At 40.3% G+C, this 22,763-nt stretch overlaps 2 protein-coding genes across 2 annotated transcripts; both read right to left on the bottom strand.

Moving 5' to 3' along the window:
- Positions 1-2,689: 2,689 nt before the first annotated feature.
- Positions 2,690-14,374, bottom strand: sirt6 (sirtuin 6). Its single transcript, XM_030752489.1, has 8 exons — positions 14,219-14,374; positions 13,678-13,805; positions 8,772-8,954; positions 7,748-7,807; positions 6,088-6,183; positions 5,915-5,995; positions 3,782-3,905; positions 2,690-3,639 (listed from the first exon to the last, which is right to left on the bottom strand). The coding sequence occupies exons 1-8, from the start codon at positions 14,282-14,284 to the stop codon at positions 3,322-3,324; spliced, it is 1,056 nt and encodes a 351-aa protein (XP_030608349.1). The 5' UTR covers positions 14,285-14,374; the 3' UTR covers positions 2,690-3,321.
- Positions 14,375-16,975: 2,601 nt separating this feature from the next.
- On the bottom strand, positions 16,976-22,510 carry cdc34b (cell division cycle 34 homolog (S. cerevisiae) b). Its single transcript, XM_030752490.1, has 5 exons — positions 21,694-22,510; positions 21,479-21,565; positions 21,249-21,346; positions 20,222-20,356; positions 16,976-17,535 (listed from the first exon to the last, which is right to left on the bottom strand). The coding sequence occupies exons 1-5, from the start codon at positions 21,877-21,879 to the stop codon at positions 17,325-17,327; spliced, it is 717 nt and encodes a 238-aa protein (XP_030608350.1). The 5' UTR covers positions 21,880-22,510; the 3' UTR covers positions 16,976-17,324.
- Positions 22,511-22,763: the final 253 nt, after the last annotated feature.

Here is a 22,763-nt window from a genome sequence, read left to right as displayed (position 1 = left end):
AGGATGCAATGATGCTTTTTTAAATTTCCACAGAGGGAAATTGAGAGTGAAAATAGATAAGAGGAAGCTTTTTTCCCCTTAAGCTGAGCATGTTAAACTGAGAGAAAATATTCTCTTTAATATGACTACATATTATCAGGTTTTATTGACAGATACAATTTCAGATAAGCTTGTGACTTTCTTAAAGTTCTGATGATGAAATAATGGATTTCCAATAGTGAAACATGTCTAAGCAAAGCCAGTATTTTAGGCTTAAAATCACTAAAATACTATTTTCACTATCTCTATCATCGTATGTTGATTTTTTTTTTTGTTGTTGTTTTTGTTTTCACCCCTTCTTGGTGTCATTTTCAATAACAAACCTCTAACAGTGGTTACAGCTTCAGCATTTTCCCCTCTGAGACTCGCTCGAGCTCAGTCATGCTGAATCTGGAGCTTCTCTAAAGCAGCAGCACACTGCTTCCATGATTTGCTCACCTGCTTTTGTGTGACAACCACAAGAGAGCATGAACTCCATGACTATATTTCTTTGACAGCCTGTAGCAGGTTTTTCTGCCTTTACTGGCACTATTGATTGTTCTCACTTTCCTCAAAAGCATCCCAGTCACTACCAGTGAAAGGCGTTCACTCAGCATGAAGCTACCACCCTCAACGGTGTGCCTGCTTCCTTCCTCTAGATGAAGCATTTTGAATTATAATGTTAAATTATGGTGTTTTCCAGGCTTCATCATACCAGAATATTTTTAACCTGCTCTTCTGCTGCCTTTGCACCAGCTCCAGACATGCCGTCACTGACCGGCTCCTTGTGGCCATCCTGCCAACACAACAGGGCTCCGATACTCTGCCCAGTGTCCTTGACGCTGAACTCAGAGGATGAAAAGCTGTTCGAAGTCTGTCTGATGCTAAAAGAAAAATTTTTCCACTTTCTGTTAAACGCTAAGGAAATTCTTCACAAGTTTGATGCTGTTTTGAAGTTAACTTCCACCATCCCATCTCCCAGTCTAGCACAGCTTTTAAATAAGGTATGATCACAAAGAGCTGGGAATCCACCCATCAGCCTCCACCCAGATGAGCTCATCTATAGAGGATTCGATATCTGTTATTCCTGGTTTATAAATGTAGGTTTTTATTAAGATGCAGTTAGATCACCTCAATGTGAGTGAAACAAAAATATTGGGCAAAGCTTGGCTGAAAGATGGATTTAGGTTCATTTCAGTTTGACTGGACGGCTAAAACTAGAATCAGTGCCTCACAGTATATTTTCATGTCAACCAGTTAAGTTGCCAAAAAATTAAAAACTGTACGTGATTAAATTCGGCTCCTTCAAGGTTTCAACATTTTGATTTTTTAAGTGGAATCCTGGACCTTTATGAATGCTTCTCACACGCTTTTGTTAGAGGCTTTTTAAAATCTATTTCTTGCTTGAACTGATCAGGTATGAAATATATTTCAGTGTCACAGCAAAAAATGTAAAGTATGGGGAGTCTATGTGATGTTTAGTCTATAAAAGTCTGGGCTCTTGGTTTTCAGACTGAGGGCATGAAGTTTGAAAACCACAATTAGTCAGGCGCACGTTTCGTAGGTGGATAATGGGAAATGTGGAATATTGAGCCGAGCGTCGTTTAAATACCACAGCCTACCTGAGTATTGTTGCTGACCACGTCCATCCCTTTATGACCACAGTGTACCCATCTTCTGATGGCTGCTTCCAGCAGGATAATGAAACCATGTCACAAAGCTCAAATCTCAAACTGGCTTCATGAACATGACAATGTACTCAAATGACCTCCACAGCCATCAGATCTCAATCCTATAGGGAGCCTTTGATGGGTGGTGGAATGAGATGTACAGCTGATATAAAGTGATGCTATCAGTACCTTGTTGAATCTGTGCCATGAAGCATAAAGGAAGTTCTGAAGGTGAAAGGAGGTCCAACTTTGAACTAGCACAATGTACCTAATAGAGTGGCCAGCGAGTGTAAATGACTACAAATCTTTGGATGTGGTAAATATATTATATCATCAAACCTCACATTCTAACTCATCAAAAATCATTTAAAAAAAGTTAATTTCATAGGATAGTGTGAACATTTATTTCTAGAGCAGACACGATTAAAACCCGCTTATATGCAGGTATAAAAAGTAAAGGCAGTAATGAATCTGTTCACATTCGGGCAGTTTAAGTGTATGCCTCTGTGTTGCAGCTGTTGTGTTTCCTGGCTTTAACATTTGGTGCTTCTGTGCGTGTGTCAAATCAAAGTGCCTTAATGGACTGAAACAGAGTCAAGCAGCCACACTTCTGCTGCAGTAATTATCTACCTTTGCAAACACCTGTGGCCCATTATGCAAAATGGATATTCTGGCTTTGTAAAAATAGAAAAATAAAGTGCAGTCCAGGTGCAGCACCTATTTGGCTTGCATAAAAAAAAAAACCCACTGTCACTGAGGTCACTTCTGCCATAGACCTTATAACAGTACTCATTCACAACGCAGTGGTTACATAATTATAGAGAATTTGAACACTGCCAGAGTGTTTAGATGTTGACCTCACAGAAAACACAATTAATCATACTCAGCAGAACACAGGCTTCTCATCAGCAGCCAGTACACAACAGTGTATACAGATTGTTCCATATAGTTTTTGTTTATTGTCAAAACATATACAAACTGTAATAAAAAAAAAACTGAAGAGACTTCTTTTGAGAGAGTACAGTGCTTTTTTCCTGATATATAAATATTTTCCTACAAATATACAGCATGATTATGATTCATTTATGGCCCAAAGATAAACTTAATGTAGCTGCTAGTTATTCATATTTTCTAGATGCTCACGTGCTGCTCCTTTTCGTGACCAACTGAACTGAGGAGTCTTTAGAGACAAGTTATTCAGGGATGAGATCTGGAGCACTATGGCTATGAATAAAGTTTTAATACGGTGCAGCAACCTTACAAACCTGATTAAAACTTTATTTCTAATGATGTGCTCCAGAGCTCATCTCATTATCCCACCAGCACAAGTCTCCAACTAAAGAAAACGAGCATGGATGCCCCTTACTATGACAGGAGGAGCATTTACATCCTGGTCTCTCTACTTAAAGAGTTCGCCAAGGCTTGAGCTGCATCAGTTTCACATCGCTGCTTAACATGACAATAAGGGGAGTGTCAGAAATCTGTGATTATAAAAACCACTACAGTACTAGAAAAGTCTTTGTTCCAGATAAGAAGAAGCTCTGAACTCCATGAAACTGCTCAAATCACCTTCGGCTGTGAGGTTTTGTTTGTGGACGGGTTTGCGGTGTGTTTTCAGAGAGAGTACCTGAGGCTATTTCTCTTCATTTATCTCCACTGGGAGGTCTGCTCTCTCCCTCTTTACTGAAACCGTCTCCTCCTTGACACTCCGATCGTTTGTTAGCTGCGCTGCTTCTCTTTTCCTGTCCTCTTTAACGAGGTCCTTTTCCACCTTTTCCTTTGCAGTAACAACGCAGGGCGGTTTGACATCAGTGGTGATCTCAGAGGTGATTGTGGAGCTCTCGCAGACAGTCGGTCCATCCCACTTTGGGATTTCCAGTCCGAGCAGCTCCATCAGCTGCTTCATGACTTCGTCCACATATCCATGGATACGCAGGTGTGCATGCTTGTCCTGCACACAGAAAATTGCAGCCATGGGGATACTGGTTAAAGCATCAGATGTGTTTTTCAGCACTTACACAAACCATTCAACATTTCCAAGATAAATAATTGCAGGTGTGTGTATGCGGTGGTGCTACATGAATGACGCTCACGTGTTTGGTCGACTGCAGGTTGACAATAGCCAGTTTCCCTCCTTTGCGTTTGGTGAGGAGTGGAAGGTCTCCACTGGGTTTGATCTGCAGGGATGTGCCCAGAGTCAGAGCCAGGTCTGCTCGTCTAAAGAGGACGACGACACACATAAACATTCTTCTGATTTACCTGCTAATCCCGTATTGTAATATGTGGGTCACTGATGTGACAGGCATCACGTCTGTTTAAAATAATTTATGTAATTCCTGGTATGCATTTTATGAATCTAATAGCTTATCTTAGAGTTTTAAATTACATTATTAATTTAATTAGGTGACATTTCTTGCAGCAGCACCACCTGACTTTTGCAATTATTCTCAATTTAAACATGCTTTTACACCTGTATTACCTGTGTTCAGTAGCAAAAGTGTGCATAATGGTTTAACAAAATAAAAGTTTTTTAATCAAAATTGTTTCAACAGCTTTAAAAGTTTTGGTATTTATGAATTTTTTTTTAATTCATTATCATTTAAACGCCATTTTTAACATTTTTTCTTCTTAGTGTGTTCATTTAAACAGAGAGCTGCGCCACCTGACATTTTTGGGTCTTAGATACCAAAATATAAAAGAATATATATTATCTGAAAGCAATAAAAATGTATTCAAACTAGAAAAGGTTTTATAGAATAAACTCCTACAAGTCATGAAATAAATGAACAGAAATGATGCAGCTAGACACAAAAACATGTACATCAATGACTCGTGTTTGTATTAGTCAGCAAAAAGGCAGTTAAAACATCTTTATCCCGACTGAAACTGAATAAATGCCAAGGTCAGCTTCAAGGCAATTCCTGCTTCAATCAGTGAAGGCACACTTTACATCAGTATATCTTCAGACTCCAGCTTTTGTAAATAAAAATCACTTCAGCATGTCCGTTCTGCGAGATCCTTTTGTTTTTTTATTGTCATAATTGGTAAATTAATTATGGCCCAAAACATGTTTTTAAGCCACGCTGAGGGTTTCCAGTGAGCATTCACTATGAATTCTAATCAGGTTGTGCTAACTTTGAAGAAATTCCCTCAAGGCCTTCAAGAGATATTGTGCTCACGAGTAAGGAGCGGTCCAAAGGACAAACCAAACACAGTCCCTCCGGCCTCGGCTGTTACAGTCACAAAGGCAAAAATGGCCTAAAAAGAACGCGGTTAAAGTGGATACTTAGTGGCTCCTGCTCAGCAAGACAAGGCTAAACACAATTTATGTGGCTGTTGCTCCAGTTCTATAACCCACTCCCACCCACTCCCACTCTGAATCACAAAGCAAATTAAAGAAAGTAAACATAATTACTGAGAAATATAATTTCAGTATATACAGTCTGATCACACAACAAAATTAGACAGTCTGCAGCTGTGCAATGAACACATGCTGAACTCTAAGTCAAACCGGCACTGTACCCAACCCCTGCTTGCTTGAGATCAGACACATCTTGTTGTTTTCATCTTCAAAAAGGTGCACTGGGTGGATTCACACGTCTGCAGCCAGACAAATCTACAGCAAGAACTTCTGCTAAACCTCGCATTGATTAGCATTCGGTAATTTTTCCCCTATTTTCGAAGCCACGAACGGATAATTCAATGAGTTCAATGGTCAGAGCTCCAAATCTCCTCTTTGCAATTTAGTTAGTAATAATGCATCCATTACAGACAGCACATCGGGGCGACAGATACATACATCCCGTTCATCTTTCTGAATCACAGACAGCGCAATAAGAGCTTTTTGTGGCGGAGGGAAAGAATGCAAATTGTCACACTCCAGAGGAAAACGGTGACATCAAAGCAGACTGCAATGCATACATAATCCCTAAAAAGGTTTTCAAATAAGGTCTTCTTTGCATGTCAGGAGCAACAGCAAAGCCACAGAAGGCTAAAGCAAATCATCAAACAATTTTCAGGACGCGTTTGAACTACTGCTTTTGCTTTTTATATTGAAATAAAAAAAAAAAAACAGACATGTCAGAGGAACTCGGGACAGAAAAGGGCATATGCTGTGTGATTCCGCATTATCAAAGCAGCCTGTTAGACAAAAGACGCCTGTAATATAAAGTAAAAGAAAAAGTGGAGCAGTGGAGTTCCCACTACTGCACCTTTGTCTCTCTCACCTGCTTGCGTCATCTGCTTTGTTCAGGTCTCTGTCAGGAAGAGCATCCTCCCAGTCAAGTATTGTGCTGATCAGCCTCCCTCTTTGGTAGTTAAGAACAGACAAATAAAATAATAACTCAATAAGGGTTCACTCTTTGTACCGTTCACATACTCAAGCCCACGCATGTGTCACCTGCACGATCTGAGTCCTCTGGATCGTACCACCTCGCAGTAGCGTCCTGTCGGTTTCAGGCCCATCACACCAATCACCTTTTCTCGGACATACTGCCTGGAAAACCCACCCAAAAAAAAAAAAAAAACATTTAAAGTTACAGTGTGTAAAATTTTCACCATCAGATAAGTACAGTACATGGCAGACTGCAGTCAAGTTTTCTTACCCCTCCCAATTCAAGTGCATAATCCTAGCTACGGGGGCTGCCACAGGACAAACATGCTTTAGTCAGAGAAGGGGGATCAAAAACATTCAATTCAGACCGTACCTCATAAAGGCTGTGTTTCTACTACTGTTTGGACTGGATCTGGATGGGCCTCGGAGTTTTTTTAGATAGTGCTGGCCTGTGAAATTTTTCTGGCTAGAACACTTCTTCATATCTTGAGTTTGAAGGTGCACGCACAAATTTAAATGTCCCTCCACAGCAGGCGAACGACTACAACTTCTCCACTCTTCCACCATTGGCGTACTACGTATGCTACCTACATAAAACTACGTATGCTACCTACATAAAACGTGATTAGTCAGAAAGGAGAGGTCCTTCCCAGCCACTGTATTCAAATATGAAGAGGGAACGTGGCGGCTTCCACAAACCAGCGCTCACTCTTATGGTTTTAATAGAATAATTATAAGTTTATGAGACTGCATCAATTTGTTGGAAGATGTAATTACACACTAATCAATGTATATTTATGAGTACAATATTGTTTTCATTAAATTACCAAAGATTACTGACTGTGCCTTTAATTCTGAATGTATCCAGAGCAACTTTGTATCAGTTACAATAAAGAAAACAAAGCTGCTCAGAGGAATCAAAGCAAGATCTAATTATACATTAAAACTGACACTTGGTTCCTACTTCAAACCACACACCTTTTATTCTTAAACCTTGGACTTTCTAAAAGGGTCCTCTAAAGATTTCAGGGACTTAACCACATCATGAAACTCCTGCAGACCTGTTTAAATATGCATTAATTCTCAAGCCCTCTTTTTTCACCTAATCCCGGAGGTAATCTACTAACCGTGAAGGTCACTGGAATAAAGTAAAGCCACTGCATTGATACTGAAAACATTTTGAGATAATGAGTGTGCATTAACCTGCTGCGGACTTATTCTTTTTCAGATTCATTTCACATTAAGATCCCTTATGTGTGCAGGGGAAAACGCTCCTTACACTTAACGTCTTTAACATATTGCAGCTTTTGTTTTTAACCACTGGAAGTGGAAAGCAGCATGGGTTTTCTACTGCTGCGGGGCATCTGCTTCAGGGTCCTTCTGAGCTACTATCTGTGTGCTTATATAACTCCTCTGAATACATAAAGAGGAGAACTACCACGGTAGGTTTTGATCAACACATTACACATAACTTATGTAGATTGTGTGCAAATCCCAGGAGGGAGATGGTAGAAAGTCCTTAGTGACACATCTCAGACACATGCATTCTTAAGCAGTAAATATTAACGGATCCTTTTATCTGCATGCTTTATGTATTACGTGGCAGCCTCATGGTTTGCTGTTGGCATTACCAAACAAGTGCACATAATAAAATGTCAACGTAAGACAAATAGTTTTGAAATCAAAAAGTGATATTTGGTGGTTGTGTTTGTGTACATGCACATACCTGCCACACTTCTCACACTCCTCCACAAACATGTTTCCATGAAGCTCTGATAACATATCCCTAACACAGACAGAGGCAGATGACATTCATATTATTTACTGTCTGCAACGTAAATGTAACTGCTGCTGCTGCTGCTAAAAATACTTTTTTAAGCAGTTTTGTTAATTGGGGTTTTTTTTAAATCAAACACAATAGACATTTTTGTCTATGAAATGTTCAGAAATAATAAGAAAATGTGAAGATTTCCACCAAACAACACAGATTTGTTACTGTACGTGACACCCCACAAAGGCTAAGCTGACCCAGGAAAAACCTGTAATGCGAGACCACTACAGCTCAACTTTTTCTTTGTCCTTCTTTTCAACTTGGACTCTTATAAATATTCTGAGCACTCATATTAATTTCTAAGCATCACCTGGCACCTGTGCCGATTAGGCCCAACTGGTTTCCTTCGCCAGCTTAATGATTTCCTCAGAGAACTACCGCTACGCTGCCTGGTCTCATTTAAAAAACCTGACTGAGGGTGGAGGAAGGCCAAAAAAAAAAAAAAAAAACCCGGCTTCCAGGGAAAGTAAGTCTTCCAATATGCATAAAGGCTGGATGTATGCGCTGAATTAAAAATTGGACTGGCCTTGGGTTAAGTCCAATATAGCTGTGTAACCCAGACTCAGACCAAACATTTTCCATTACACTGAAAATTATTTCAAGCTATTCAGCGCAGCCGTTATCACACAGCAGCAGCTTCACATTTCAAACAATGAGTCACATGTAGCAAGTAGGAATGAATCGATATGATTGGGAAAAAAACAACAGTAATGTGGTTGCTGCATACTCATTAATACACTGCATTTCATAAATAGGTAAGGCTGAGTGCTGAACAGCTACTTTACACCCTCTGCACTCACTCATTCTGCTTCAACTCCAAACCATTCAACATGAAAGTTACTTACTTGCATTCTTAAACTCTAACACAGACAGTATAGTTGCCTATTGAGAATAACAATATCTCTACTTTTTAAATTACCTGGGGAAGCCTGATCGCACATGTAGGCCGTCCACATTCTGGCTGATGAGATATTTGAGGTACCCTGCCCTCTGCAGTCCCAGGAGCGCCATGTGAGTTAAGCTTGGGCGAGCATCTTCAAATGTGGTATCAAAATGAGGTGACTCGCCCTTTTCTTCTAGAGTCCACACACCCTTGGGACCCCTGAAACAGAATATGCCGATTAATACATAGAGTAATCATAAATGGGACTGGACAGGTTGTAATAAAGTTGACAAAAGGCTTCAAATCTGGTGTGTGTGTAATAATAAACCCATGGGAAGGTTTCTGTAGACAAGCTCTGCAAAATAGGTATATGAAATTGACATTACTGTTAGTCCAAGACAAGTAAAACCATTGCAAATATATTCCCATGAGTAAAATCTACAGGAAAAAAAAACCCTAAGCAATAATGTTTAACAAAAACAATGTGACAGGAAAACTTTTGTTGACTAAAATGGATGATATGCAATGTGAAATCACGGTTTCTGCTCCCGTGATTATCAGTCAGCTCTGGGTTTCTGAATGGTCGGAAGAACGCTGCAGTGCACTCACTGCTGGAGCTGTCTAACACTCTGACAGTTGCCAAGTTACTCTGAGGGCATGCAACTTATCATTAAGCATCAGACGATGGAACGCATCCCGCAAATCCAAAAATACAACCACATGTCTCATCTTTTGCTTTCGGTTTGAATTTTAAGAACCCCGTCTTTCAGCAGACTGGCTCAAAGCCTCATCAGCAGCGAGGGACTGGTGCGCGCATCGCACATGACACGCTAATCACCCTGCCAAAGACGCCGCGTGACATTAAAGCCACAAAGTCTGTCAAGCTGTTATATCTACATGTAAAGGTGCCAATAATGGTAACTTAATGAGCTGAAATTCTTCTCATCTGGAGTATGTGTGTTCATGTGTGTCACGGAGGGAACAGTTTGCATTAATGAGCTTAATGTGTACGCGGCAATCTTGGCTCTAATGATATACCCTCCAAGGTCAACTCTACCTGACTGACAGGCAAAGCAATCAAATATTAATTTGTCTTCATATCCGAGCATTTACGTGTATGTGTGAATTCACATAATCCGTGGAACAAACTCAGTTAATGTCTTCTTGACTATGAACAATGAAGACCTCTAGATGTTCAGCAGCTCTGCGTTTGGGAGGCAAAGGTTTGTCTGCACAGTACCAAAGATGATCCTGGCAGTGTAAGTGTTTGCCATTATACTTTCAGTGTGTGTTACAGAGTGTTGGACCTGATGTGAAGTAAGCAAGCACCACCCTCCTCAGCTCAAATGTTGGTACTACAAGAGAAGCCGAGAGGTGCTTGTTACGTCTCCCAAAATAACAAAAGACACCCGAAACTATAACTTCAGCTGATGACCACATAAAACAGCTTTTCTACATGCAGCACCGCTTACAGAAGCCAGGATCTGCACAGAGTCCCATTTTCATATCATTAACTAAGATATTTGATAAAGCTGACATGTGCAATTCAGAAAAAAACCCAAAATAGAGCCTATTAAATTTCACCCCTTAAGGCCTATTTACAGTATAACATTTCCACCTGAAAAACAGTCAGTAAAGGCCGCAAAACTGTGAGGCAACACCGGACAACCTCAGGCTCTATCGATGAAACAACACATTTGGAAAATTTATCATCAAGCAAGGGTGAGATTTGAGATACTGACATTTTTTCACTGCTTGGTCAAAACTGTAAATTATATTAGGGGGGCAGCAGAAAGTTGATGGCAAGATACTGGAGCCCAACTTCCTCCTGATGCATCCATCAGCCTGTGAGCAATGATTAGAAAGCACTTAAGGATAATATAATAAAAGGACTGAATGTATGAATGTATGCATGTGAAAGGGTGAATGTGGCTGGTTGCCAAAAAAATAAAAAATAAATCAGTAAAATTTTTTTCCTGGTGTAACAAAATAATTTTCCCAGATCTGGGATAAATAAAATGTTTTCCTAAGATTTGGCACCAGAATCTATCTGTAGTTAGGACCCTCTCTTTGACAGAAGTCTCCTGATTCCTGTTGGAGAAGCCGGCCTGTTTTCACCTTAACTTTCTTGACTGACTGCATGACATCATCCAAAATTTTGTTCAATTTAATCACATCCATTGTTCCTTCATTCTGAGCGGTGTTTCCTTTACTACTGGCTGCCATACTGGCACAAATATTCCAACTGTGATGTTTATTAGCTGGAAAGGTGTTCTTGCTTCCACTCCACCACTATGGACTGCAGCTCTCATCACAGGCAGACTTTATATCTCCCTTGTTCTGCTCCGCAGCCTCAGTGAGGCTGGTGTAGCAGCACATGAACCAGTTCTCCCCCTGCTGTGGGTTTTGATTGGACTGTCTCTAGAGTTTCTGGCAGCTATCTTGAAGAGCAGGACAAGGACTGTTGATACCAGCTGCAGTCCAAAAATGGTGGAGTTGGGAGAAATTCACTGAAGAGGCATCTGACGGACTGCTACAGTAACCTGGACAGCTTGTAGGGCTGGCAAACATAAGACAGCACAGGCCGGTTAGCAGCTGCTATGGCACCTTAAATATCAAAGAAGAGGTGAATTAGTAATTAGCCGCTACAAATAAATAAATGTATGCACATGGCTCTTGTAGGGCTGTGCAGTTAATCAAATTTCAGTTTTGGCACCAAACAATAACAAAAACAGTGTAATTGATAAAAAGATTGTTATTAAAATTATTTTGTTACATTAAGCTCTGCAAGTATACACTTTGCCCTGATTTATGCTGCAGTGTTGAGTCTTGCGGGGCCTATAACATAACCTATGTCAGTGGCCAGTGATGTTATGCAAAGGTGCACCGTTAACTACTGAGTGGGAAATCTACGCCACCACAACCTGACGTGCACCGCCTGAGAAATGCAACTACAGGTGGGGTGACGTAACCCACATGGATTCTGATTGGCCGGTTCAACACCGTCAATTCCTCCCGAGGGAATGAACAAAGAAGAGAAAAACATATCATCCCTATATGTTCTCACTATTGTTTCTGTCTTTTTAAAATGGCAGCGGCTCCAGAAGGGGGGCAGCATGGCCACAGTTCACCTATCTCCCCATGTTTGTTTGTTTGTCTTCTTGCATGGGTGTTCTGTTAACTGTAATTTCCCCATTGTGGGATCAATAAAGTATCATCATCATCATCATCAAACTAGAGTAACAAATATGTTTGCACCCAAAAAAAAAAACAAAAAAAAAACTGATCACAAAGACCGAGGACCCAGGAAGGAAAAAGCCCCAGCATTTTATTTGTTTCTATCAGCTGGCACCACATGTAAAACACCGGGACACATAACACAGATTTGCTACCCAGTGGTATCTGCACCCGCCGCAGCCCTGCCAGTAAAATCAGTATTTGCTGCCAGTATAACAGTATTTGCTGTGTTGACCTAAATAATTCTGATTTAGTCTGATGGTTAACATGTTTTCTGTTTGTTCTGGGCTATAGTGGGTAAGCATCCATGTTCTTGGATTGAGTTACTGGCTGGAATTAATTGAATATAAATTTTAAGTACATGTACAGGATCTTCGATCTAAATAACATGATCATATTTCTTAGTATTATTAGTCATGATAACTTGTATTACCCTTCTATTTATTATCCATCCATCCATCCATCCATCCATCCATCCATTCTCTTCCACTTATCCTGTTCATGGTCGCAGGCGGGCTGGAGCCTATCCCACCTGACGTAGGACAAGAGGCAGGGTACACCCTGTACAGGTCGCCAGCCTGTCGCAGGGCTAACAAGACTAACACAGAGCAGGGCTAAGGGTGTTAGCATGGCTAACCATTCAACCATTCACACCTATGGGCAATTTAGAATCACCAATTAACCTAACCCCAGTAACTGCAAGATTTTGGACTGTGGGAGGAAACTGAGGCAGACATGGGGAGAACATGCAAACTCCACACAGAAAGGCCCGGGCCACGGTGGAATTAAATCCAGACCTTCTAGGTGTGATTCTAGCTGTGAGGAAGCAGTGCTAACCACCACACTACTGTGCTGCCTATTCATTTTTAAATTATTATTTGTGTTTAATTGATTTATTCATTCATTATTGGTTTCATGTATTATAAATGTATTGTTTCTTTGTATTATAAACATGTGCACTAGATTTCAAGGTATTCACTGTTCTTTAAGTGCAATAAATGCAGTGTGTTTACAAAGTCAGTTATTAATCGTATTAAACAATCGTGATTTCAGTATTGATCAAAAAAATCATGATTAGAATTTTTTTCCATAATCAAGCAGCCTTAGACTCTTGCTTATCCAGATGTTTCTTTGCTGATTCTGTACGCTGAACTTAATGATTAGGTGGTGGGTGAGATTTCCTTCTGATCCATGAAGGCTCTGTTTACGCATCAATACTGCACAAACTGTATTGATAACTTCTTTTTTTTTGGAGATTTACCTGCAACACTGCCTCAATTTCAACTCCTTATCAATGTTTTTAAAATTCTAATTTTTGCTTTCAACTGACCTGTTTTTTCATTTTTAATTGTCTTTATTTCTCCCTTTTATCTCCTTGTGCTGCCAGTATTCCTACACTGGATGTCGTTTCTCTTTTCTGTCTTCTTAAATGCTTTATTTGTTGTTTGTTCCCTATCTTATCCCCTGAAGGACTTTGTGGCTTTGTTTTGATTATTATCATTATTAGTTTGTTTAGAGGAGCTCATGTTTGCTGACTAGTTTTGAAGAGTCTCAAAATCACAGTGTTTAAAATAAATTATTATATTAATGTTTGCTGTTGCAGGAACTGCATTTGCACTTCTAAAAGAAAATGTAACTTGGCCTAAGGGAGCACAATCTTTTGAAAAAACAACTGCATGTATCACTTTTTTGGGTCGTGTCTCACCTGAAGTCGGGGATACCTGCCGAGGTGCTGATCCCTGCTCCCGAGTGGACAACCAGGTACTGTGATTCTTTAATGAGCTGAGCAAGAGCCTCCACCTTGGCCTTGAGCTCCTCGGGACTATCAAAATGCTGCAGCATGAAAGAAAAGAACTGGCTTCAAGAACTGATAAGAGAAATCACATCAAATTACATCGAATAAGTTTGACTCAATAAGAGGGTTTTGGAAAGACCACCAAGCAAAGAGTTATAACACAGTTTATTACAGCTCGGCTTTAAAGAAACACCGACAGTGTTGAAGTGATTTTGGCTCCTCTAATAACCCCCCGTTACCTTACAGGTGAGAGCAGTGTCTCAGTCGCGAGCTGTACTGAAAGTAATATCAGTATACTGTCTGTGCACTGGTTAATAAAATATGTGTAACAATATGTGTAAGGACAAACAGACCTCTCCGTGTTGCTCTTTAAAGAACAGACTCCACAAATAGTGTGCAACAGACGTCTGCGGCTAACCTGCTAGCTACCTGCTTACAAAGCTTCAGTTACCTCAGGAAGTCCGCAAACACCTTTGTTTGCGTACGGTGAGAGCCCAGCTGCATAATTCACGGACATGGCTGTTAATGGTAGTGTACGTTTGTTTTTTCTCCAATGAAAACCGTTCGTGTTTTATCGGCGGCGAAAATTTACCAGGCGAGTATTACGATGACGACATCAAAAAGCGACTACGTGTGCTGCATTCACGGACTTCGGGAAATTAATCAGACTCAGAATCAGAAGGTTTTATTGCCATGGGTGAACAGGTTCACAGCATTAGGAAATTGCTGCCGTACTTCGTGCTTACATAAAAACAAATAAGTATAAAAACTATAACACAATATTACAAATATACAAATTACAAATATACAGAGATATTAGAAAGAGGTCTTTACCTTTGTTCGGTGGATGTCCCAGAATGAGCAGCTAATAAAAGTTAAAGGTGTCTAAATAAATAGAGAAATTAAAATAACAATAATGCTGGATATCTTAAAAATAGCAATTATTTGTAATTAATGATCATAAATTAATGTTTTTCTGGATTTTACTAACCATTATAGCACTACATGGGTAATATATTGTTTTATACATACAATTCCTAGACATTTTATTAGGTACGTGTTTAACTGCACGTTAATGCAAATATCTAAACAGCACATTGCTGCAACTCAGCACCTTTGGGATGTAGTGGAATGAGAGATTCCCATCATGGATGTGCAGCTGACAAATCTGCAGCAACTGTGTGATGCAATCATGTCAACATGGACCAAATTCTTTGAGGAATGTTTCCAGCACCTTTGCTGAATTAAAGCAGTTCTGAAGGAAAAAGGGAGTCCAACCCAGTACTGTACCCAATAAAGTGTCTGGTCAATTATTTCTATGTTTATGCAGCCTATGTAGTAAACTAACTCTGTGGCTTAGCAGAACCGTTTTAGGATAGCTCAATATTATGCACAAGTTATTTGATATTAACTATTAGTGCAAACATGCGTCTCTTTTTCTAATCTTGAAATGGATTTAAACTTTGTTAAGCTATTAGGCAAAATAACTATAATCTAACGGGGGGGGGGGGGGGGGGGGGGGGGGGACACGACTGCCTTTGTGTTTAAAAAAAAAAAAAAAAAAAAAAAATCTCACATGGTTGCTGACCTGAGCTGGGAATTAAAAGTGTGTGAAGGAATGCTGCAGTCCATTGTGAAATCGGTGGATTTCTACATGCAGCAGCAAACATCATGTCAGACACACACGCTCTAACATGAAACCTGTATTAGGAAAAGGCTGTTTTTCTCCTTGATTTCCTAACAGCAAAGAATTTTTAAATATGTATAGATCTTAACTAATAATAAAACCAAAAGGCGCACATCATGAATTTATTAGCTATTAGCAGGTAAATTAAGTGAAACAGGGGAAGCAATGGGTTTCTTTTCTTCCAAATAAATCTTTATTTTTTCAGTTTTAAATAGCTGAAAAATAAAAAATACACAGGTGAATAAAAGAACATGGTGATCATTCATACAGCTATATGTGCATATCTGTCACGGTTCCTGTTGAAGATGTAAACCAACACTGCTGACCACCTAAAGAGGAAAATAGTTGCTTATCTCAATTGTTGTGTCACATGTAATTCATTATCCTGAGAAATTCAGTATGACTTCCCAATTTAAGTAAAACAATCAATATTGCTGATGAAAGGAAAAAAAACAAAAAACACGTTCCCACAGAGCACACCCATACACGCTTTAAAAAATAAAAATGAAATAAACACCAAGACCCATCCACTCTCAACTCACAAAGAATAATGATGGAAGAATAAAACATGGTCTTGTTCACTTCTGGGGACTTGCAGGGGAGAAAAAACCTTGTTGATAAGTGTGGGAATCTAATACCTACAGTTGTTTTGTCAATCAAACCTAAAGATCTCATCACATAAATCATTCTCAAGCAAAAAAAAAAAAAAAACAAAAAACAAAAAACCCACAGGCATAACGTCTAACCAAAAAGACAATAAAATAATGAAGCTTGCAAGAGAACACAAAGAGCAAACAAAGCATACAACAGTTATCAAAACGTTTTGGGCTTTCTTTAACACACTGCTTTTGGTCTTTGGGTCCAATCAGGCCTCTCTGAGAGCGACCCCGAGGAGAAATACAATTCTGATCAGTAATTAGCTCTGCCCCGCTCCCTTCGTGATCATCCTACACAACTCTTAATCTGAGCTACTTCAAATAACACAACCCTACACTTAAAATGACAAGAGAAATACATCCAACAGTAACCAGAAGAAAACACAGCAAAGATCAACTTCATGTTAGCAAACAAACGGAGGAGAAAATAATAAAAATTTTTAAAAAAAGTTCACGTGAAGATTTGACCCCGCCGAGTGAGCCAGCCGGTCCTCCAGGCAGAAAGTCCTTGTCACAAGTCTTTGTCATCACACAGATCATGATGTAGATAAACGGTCCACCAGTAAAAGAGACAAAAAGCTTCGAAAAGATGTTCCGGCATGCACAAGAACTTTGAAAACACCGTCACGTGACAATTAGTGTCTTGTCCTATCAGAGCAAGACAGACACTTGAGGGGAGAGGAGGGGGAATTTGAATATCTGCAGCATGCTAACAGGCTGCTTCGAGTCCTCAATCTTCTGTTCATCACTGAGACCAACTACCAGCGAGCAATAGCCAGTTACAATTAGGGAAAGAAAGATATGCAAAAGAGAGGCTGAGAAATGTTTGGAAGTGTTTGCACCAGTGCAAATGTTGCTATTGTTGACAGTTTTTTTTTTTTTTTTTTTTAAACCCCACAATTACCTTACACTATACAAGGGACTGAAAAACTCGGCAGGGTTATGTAAAGTAAGGATTTAGGTGATGATAAAAACTGAAGAAACTGGTGACTTTTGTGCTGGTGCAAATCTTGCCAGGTCAGAGCCTTCCACAGCAAGGCATCAATTTCAACCTCTGAGACACATTCAGAGGCGCACGGAAAAAAAGCTCTTTATTGGTTTAGAGGAGGGAAGCTTCCAATCTTTCTTGGTTGTAAACCTAGAATATCTGGCAACCCGGGCAGAGAGAGAATGGGTAGCGCACGTCAGCTTGATTAGGGCACCGAAAAAGCCCGTCACGACTCCTCATTGCCTGAGTCATCTTCATCGTAGCAACAGTCGCCGTCCTCACCTTCCACGTCATCATCGTCGTAGCAGTAGTCATAGAAGAGGTCGGAGCCTTCGTCGGGGGCTGGGGCACGTGTGCGGACGCAGTACTCTGCCAGCGTGGTGGGCACCTTCACGCCGTCGCGCTCAGCTTCGGCCTTGGTGGCCAACACTTGTTTTCTGAGGAAGATTTGAAAGAATTCAGTGTGGTGTCGTCACAAAAGTACATCTTCACAAACAGATTGAAAAGGAGCTTTTCCTTATTTTCTGTCATCATTTATTCCATAGAAGATAAACCAACCACTAACAATCAGCTGATTTTTTTTTTTTTTTTTTTGTACAGTAACTTCAGTGTATTTAATGAAGCAATGCAAAAGTTTACCTTCATCCATCCATATTCTTCCACTTATATTTTACAAATTACATGCATTCAGGGGTTGTTCAAATGCTGCGCTTTTTGCCTCATTCCACATCCCAAAAAACAGTCAGCAATCCTGAGGGTCCACACGCCCAGATTCCCGCCTTTCCCTAACACCCAGCTCAAACTGCACCCAACTCCAATACCTGTCCCCCATGGGTGGTGGGCGCAGGGAACAGGAATCCATGTTATTTTTTCATGCTATGCCCAACCAAGCTCCAAGGACACAGGCCTGGCTAGCGGACGCCCACCTTTGAGCTCTCCTCCCAGGCCTGGCTCCAGGAGAGGACCCTGGTTTCCTGCTTCCACCTGAGGTTATTAAGCTCCAAAACTTCTGCTTCACTGGGGTTAGAAAAGGAGCATGTGAAAAACAGCCAGTTGAGGTGGTTCAGGCATGTGGTTAGGTTGCCTCCTTTTGGAGGCTTTTCGGGCACGCCCACCTGGGAGGAGACCCCAGGGTAGACCCAGAACTCTGTCAAGAGATTATACATCTTGTCTGGCCTGGGAATGCCCTTGAGTCTCCCCAGGAGGAACTGGAAAGTGTTGCTGGGGAGAAGGATGTCTGGAATAGCCTGCTGCCACCACGACCCAACTTCAGATAAGCAGAAAATGACGAATGGATAATTTACAGTGTTCTTTTTAATCCCTCATAACTTCATAAGTAAAAGGACAGCTAGGTGAAATTTTTGGGGCTGAAAAAACACATTTAGGCTACTATTGAAACTATGTTACATCCTATAATTCTGATGATTACACACTAAACACACACCCTAAACATAAACAAGATTTTGGCGTTAGATTATGACACTTGGACTGGATGTAAATTTGGCATTTTTCAGGCCTGAAAAATTCCATGTGTACTTACGAGCCCTCAAAAATAATGGGAAAAAAAAATAAATAAATAAGGCCGCTTAAAAAGACCCAAATTTCAACCCACCCCTACATACTTTGAGGGCCTGTAACTTGAAATCTTTTCAGATATTGTGGCAGTGGGGTATGGTTTGTGGCTCTGCTGCAGTGGAGGGTGAGGTGGGGCAGAGCACTTCAGAGCAGTGGCAGGTGAGTTGGTTAAAACACCTGCGGTGGATTTGCTAATCCGTCTCCTCCTTAAGGAGTAGCGTGCTGGGACCTGAGGACAAAGCTCTGAGAACCATCTCAGAGAATGTGTCTAGTCTGAGGAGTTAAATGTGACTTGTTGCCGGGCAGTTCAGCAGCTGCACAGTCCAAGCAGGTTTAAAAACCAAATAAAGTCTAGTGACTGTTTTCTCGTCTGTTCCCACACGTAGCAGACGCTGCTGTTACAAGTATGAAGGCAGAATTTTGCATGGCTTCATTAAATAAGTTAACGTTATTGTACACAAACAAAATCTGTACACAATTCTATAGTGTCTGATGTTCATATTTAATTAGGCCAAACCTTAAAATACAAAGTAAACATTCACTGCCAGGTTTAAAAAAAAAAAAAAAAAAAAAAAAAAAAAAAGTCATTAATATTTCATTGGACCACCGTTAGCTTTGACGGTGGAATACATTTGCTGTGGCATTGTTTTGATACGCTTACGCAGTGTCACAACCTTTATTTCTGTCCAGATTTGCTTTTTTTTTTTCCACCAAGATTTTGTATTCTTCTCCAGCACATCCAACATCTCTGTGGTTAACAATCCACGAGTGAAAATTATGTCTCATGCTCCCCAAACCACTCTTTCACAATTTAATTTTGCCAGATGTTTAAATGATCTCTGACTGTTTTCTGAGCACATTTCTTCACCTCTGTGGTTTCAGGTTTTAATAATGAGTTTTAGTTTTAGCTGCTTCAACAATCACTTAAGCTGTTTTCTTTGCTCAGTGCAGGCCATCAGTTTGACCCTCTGATACAGAGTGACGCTTTTTTCCACAACCACAGGATCTGTCTTCCAACATGAATGTTTAAGAAACAAGAATCTACTCACTGCATTGGTTAGGGTTAAATAACCCGTTACCAGTCGAAACACATTAATGAAACATATTCATTACTGCAGTATTTATTCAATGGAAGGATCTTACACATTTCCTTAGTTAAATCCAGGTGGGGACCTTTTTTGGCCAGGCAGTGTATATTAAATTTTTTTCCCCTCTATTTGCCATGTCAGCTTTTCATGATTACAGGTCATGCTAACAAACTATGGGTAGTATCGCTCACAAAAGCTGTCCAGTTAGAAGAAAGCAGTGTTACTGGCAGTGGTGAGGAGAGAAATGGCTTTTGTTCCACACACAGAATTTAAAGGCCCGCAGATTTTTTTTAACTGTGAATCACACAAAGCTACTTTGGTGAAGTTGAACAATAAATATCTAGAGCTGGAAATCAGCATAATAGGCCTCCATTAAAAAAAAAAAAATGGGGGGGGGGGGGGGGGGGGGGGGCATCTTTATTGTGCCATTAACTATGAAGAAATTATGATAACCATTTACCTAATGATCTCTACATATTCCCGGTCTTTGCCTTTGCTGTCCCTCCACTTGCGGTACATGACAGACGCGTCCACATTGGCAGGAGAAAAGGTGTTGGGTTCATTGAGCAGTGAGATCACACTCAGCAGAATGGTCCTGGAAGCAAAGAGAAAGGTGGCAGTCAGCATGACATTTACTGCAGGACAGAGAAAAAAAAAAAAAAAAGTGGAATATTTGATTTACTTTGTCCCTCATGTCAATTAAAAACAAAACAAAAAAAACAACACATTTGACTTTTAAATCTATAAAGAAAAGCCTCTTTAACCACACTACTAAATCCACACAAATTTAAAACTAAATAACTTCAACAATTTAAATTGATCAGAACTATTGTAAATGACAAGAAATTTGCATTAGATAACACAATGAGTCACTACACCACTGGATTGTGTGTTGCTAAAAATAGACCTCTGTAGGGCTTTGTAAATTCCATTAAAAAAAAAAAAAAAAAGACTTAATATTTCCATTAAATAACCAGTTTACCACATTTTTGATCAATTTCACACATATATATTTTTTTAAAAAGCTTCCTTTCAACATTTCTAAGTAACCCAAAATTTTTTACTGCATGCTTCCCAAGACAACAATACAAAACAATTTTAAGATTGCCACTGAGTATTAAGCATATTCATAAATTGCAAATTTTGTATTTTCCACAGTGATGGTGATTAAATTTCCTAATAAGTGGGTTTGTGTAATAACCTCTGACAGCAATATATAATACAGCACCATCTATTACAATGAAACAGTATAAAGAGGATATCTTCCTCTTAGGCAAATGAAGCTGCTTTAACTAACATCCTGTGTAATGCATTGAGTGCCCAGATATGGATTCAGTTTCTAGGCACTAGTGAAAAGAAAGCAATGAAGACGAATGTCATGTGATAAGACTGTGAGCCAGGTAAATTATTGAAGCGGCTGAGAGAGGACAAAGGAGTGAGGCACCCAGAAAGGAGAGACATGTAAGAGATAATGAGGGAGCGCTAACCGGACGTTCTGGGTGGGATTCCATCTCTCTGAAGGCAGCTCCCCGCTCTGTGGGTCGTCCACTGGAGGGTGCAGTATAGAAATACACACGTCTCCGTTCTGGGAAGAAAAGAAAAGCACAGAGGCGAAGACAGCGCCTTCAAATATCACATGCATCATGGGGCAACTGAAGAACTACTCATTTCATAAACGGTAATAATAAGAGGGCACACAAGTATGTCACGATGTTACCTCATAGATGTTGGGGTGCCACATTTTGGTGAGGAAGCGGAAAGCAGGTGGGGAGTATGGGTAGTCTAGAGGAAACTTGATCCGAGCCTAGGACAAAAACAGACCTTTAGGAGCTGCGTGGTGTGGTAGCTTTCATTCAATTAGGAAATAATGTGCATTGCATTTTATTATGTGAAGTGCCCACGCTAACACATCCTCCACTTTGGATTTCTTACCTTGAAATAACCCCCTTCATAGTGAGTGTTTGGTGGTCCAAAAATAGCCACTTCCCAGTTGTATAAATCAGCCTCGTCCACCAGTGTTATTTTGAATCCCTCGACGGGTTCCTCCTGAAGGCTCTTCAGTTCCAGCATCAGTGCTTTCTGTGAACTGGCTACATGAGAGGGGTCGTGTTGCGCCATTGTGGTAGTGGTGGTCTGGGTGGCTTTTAAGATCTTCTAGAGTTAACAGCTGACGGGTTTCTTCTGTTCGCGTGAACACGGTAAAGTTAGCCTAACAAGCCAAATTAACCTACACCGAAAACGATTCGTTGCCTTTCGCTATTCGGAGACAATAAAACAGGCCAAACGTGTCAGGCTGCGCTCGAGCCAAACAAAGGTGGCGTTGATTTGTCCCCAATTTAGATGAATTATTTACCAATGTCAACACTCAAATAAATCTGCAACTGACCGACCATTGTGTCTGACCGGCGCCTCCAGCTTTAGCTGATCTATCTGGGAGAACAGCCGCGGATATAAGCCGTAAATCTACTGATAGCTGCTGGCTAATGGAAGCTAGCTAACAAGCCCTACCTTACCGAGCAGATCCAGCCGATCTTAGCGCGGCGCGAATACTTCCTAACCGCATACGAGAGCCAGGTTAGAGCAGAAAACACACCTACACACCCAAACCCATGAACTCTTTACGATAACGGCCCAAAATCTAGCTTACACAGGGATAAGAGGGACAAGGTAGAGAAGAATGTTGCTGAAAGGAGTCCCCTTTCCTCCACAAACAGGCAATGGCGCCCTGTGATGTCTGGGATTTGTAGTCCAATTTCTATCTGTAAACATTACCTTTCTCCTTTTAAGCAGCTAAGAAGACACACGGTGACGCATGCAACTGCTTTGTTCCATAAGTTTATATAAAAATCAAACCAACGATGAGAAAATGAGTGCCTTTTGAGAAGTATTTCTTGAACATTTTATTTGAGAGGGAATTTAGGGGACTGCGTTTGCCACTCTGACGTCACGAAAATGCAAACATTATTCGCGCTTGTTTTCACTCTGACATTATTTTAGCGCAC

This window comes from Archocentrus centrarchus, chromosome 17, assembly GCF_007364275.1.
Source record: "Archocentrus centrarchus isolate MPI-CPG fArcCen1 chromosome 17, fArcCen1, whole genome shotgun sequence".
Lineage (NCBI taxonomy): Eukaryota > Metazoa > Chordata > Actinopteri > Cichliformes > Cichlidae > Archocentrus > Archocentrus centrarchus.
Note: the sequence above shows the minus strand (reverse complement) of the source record. Positions and strands in the feature narration are given on the sequence as shown.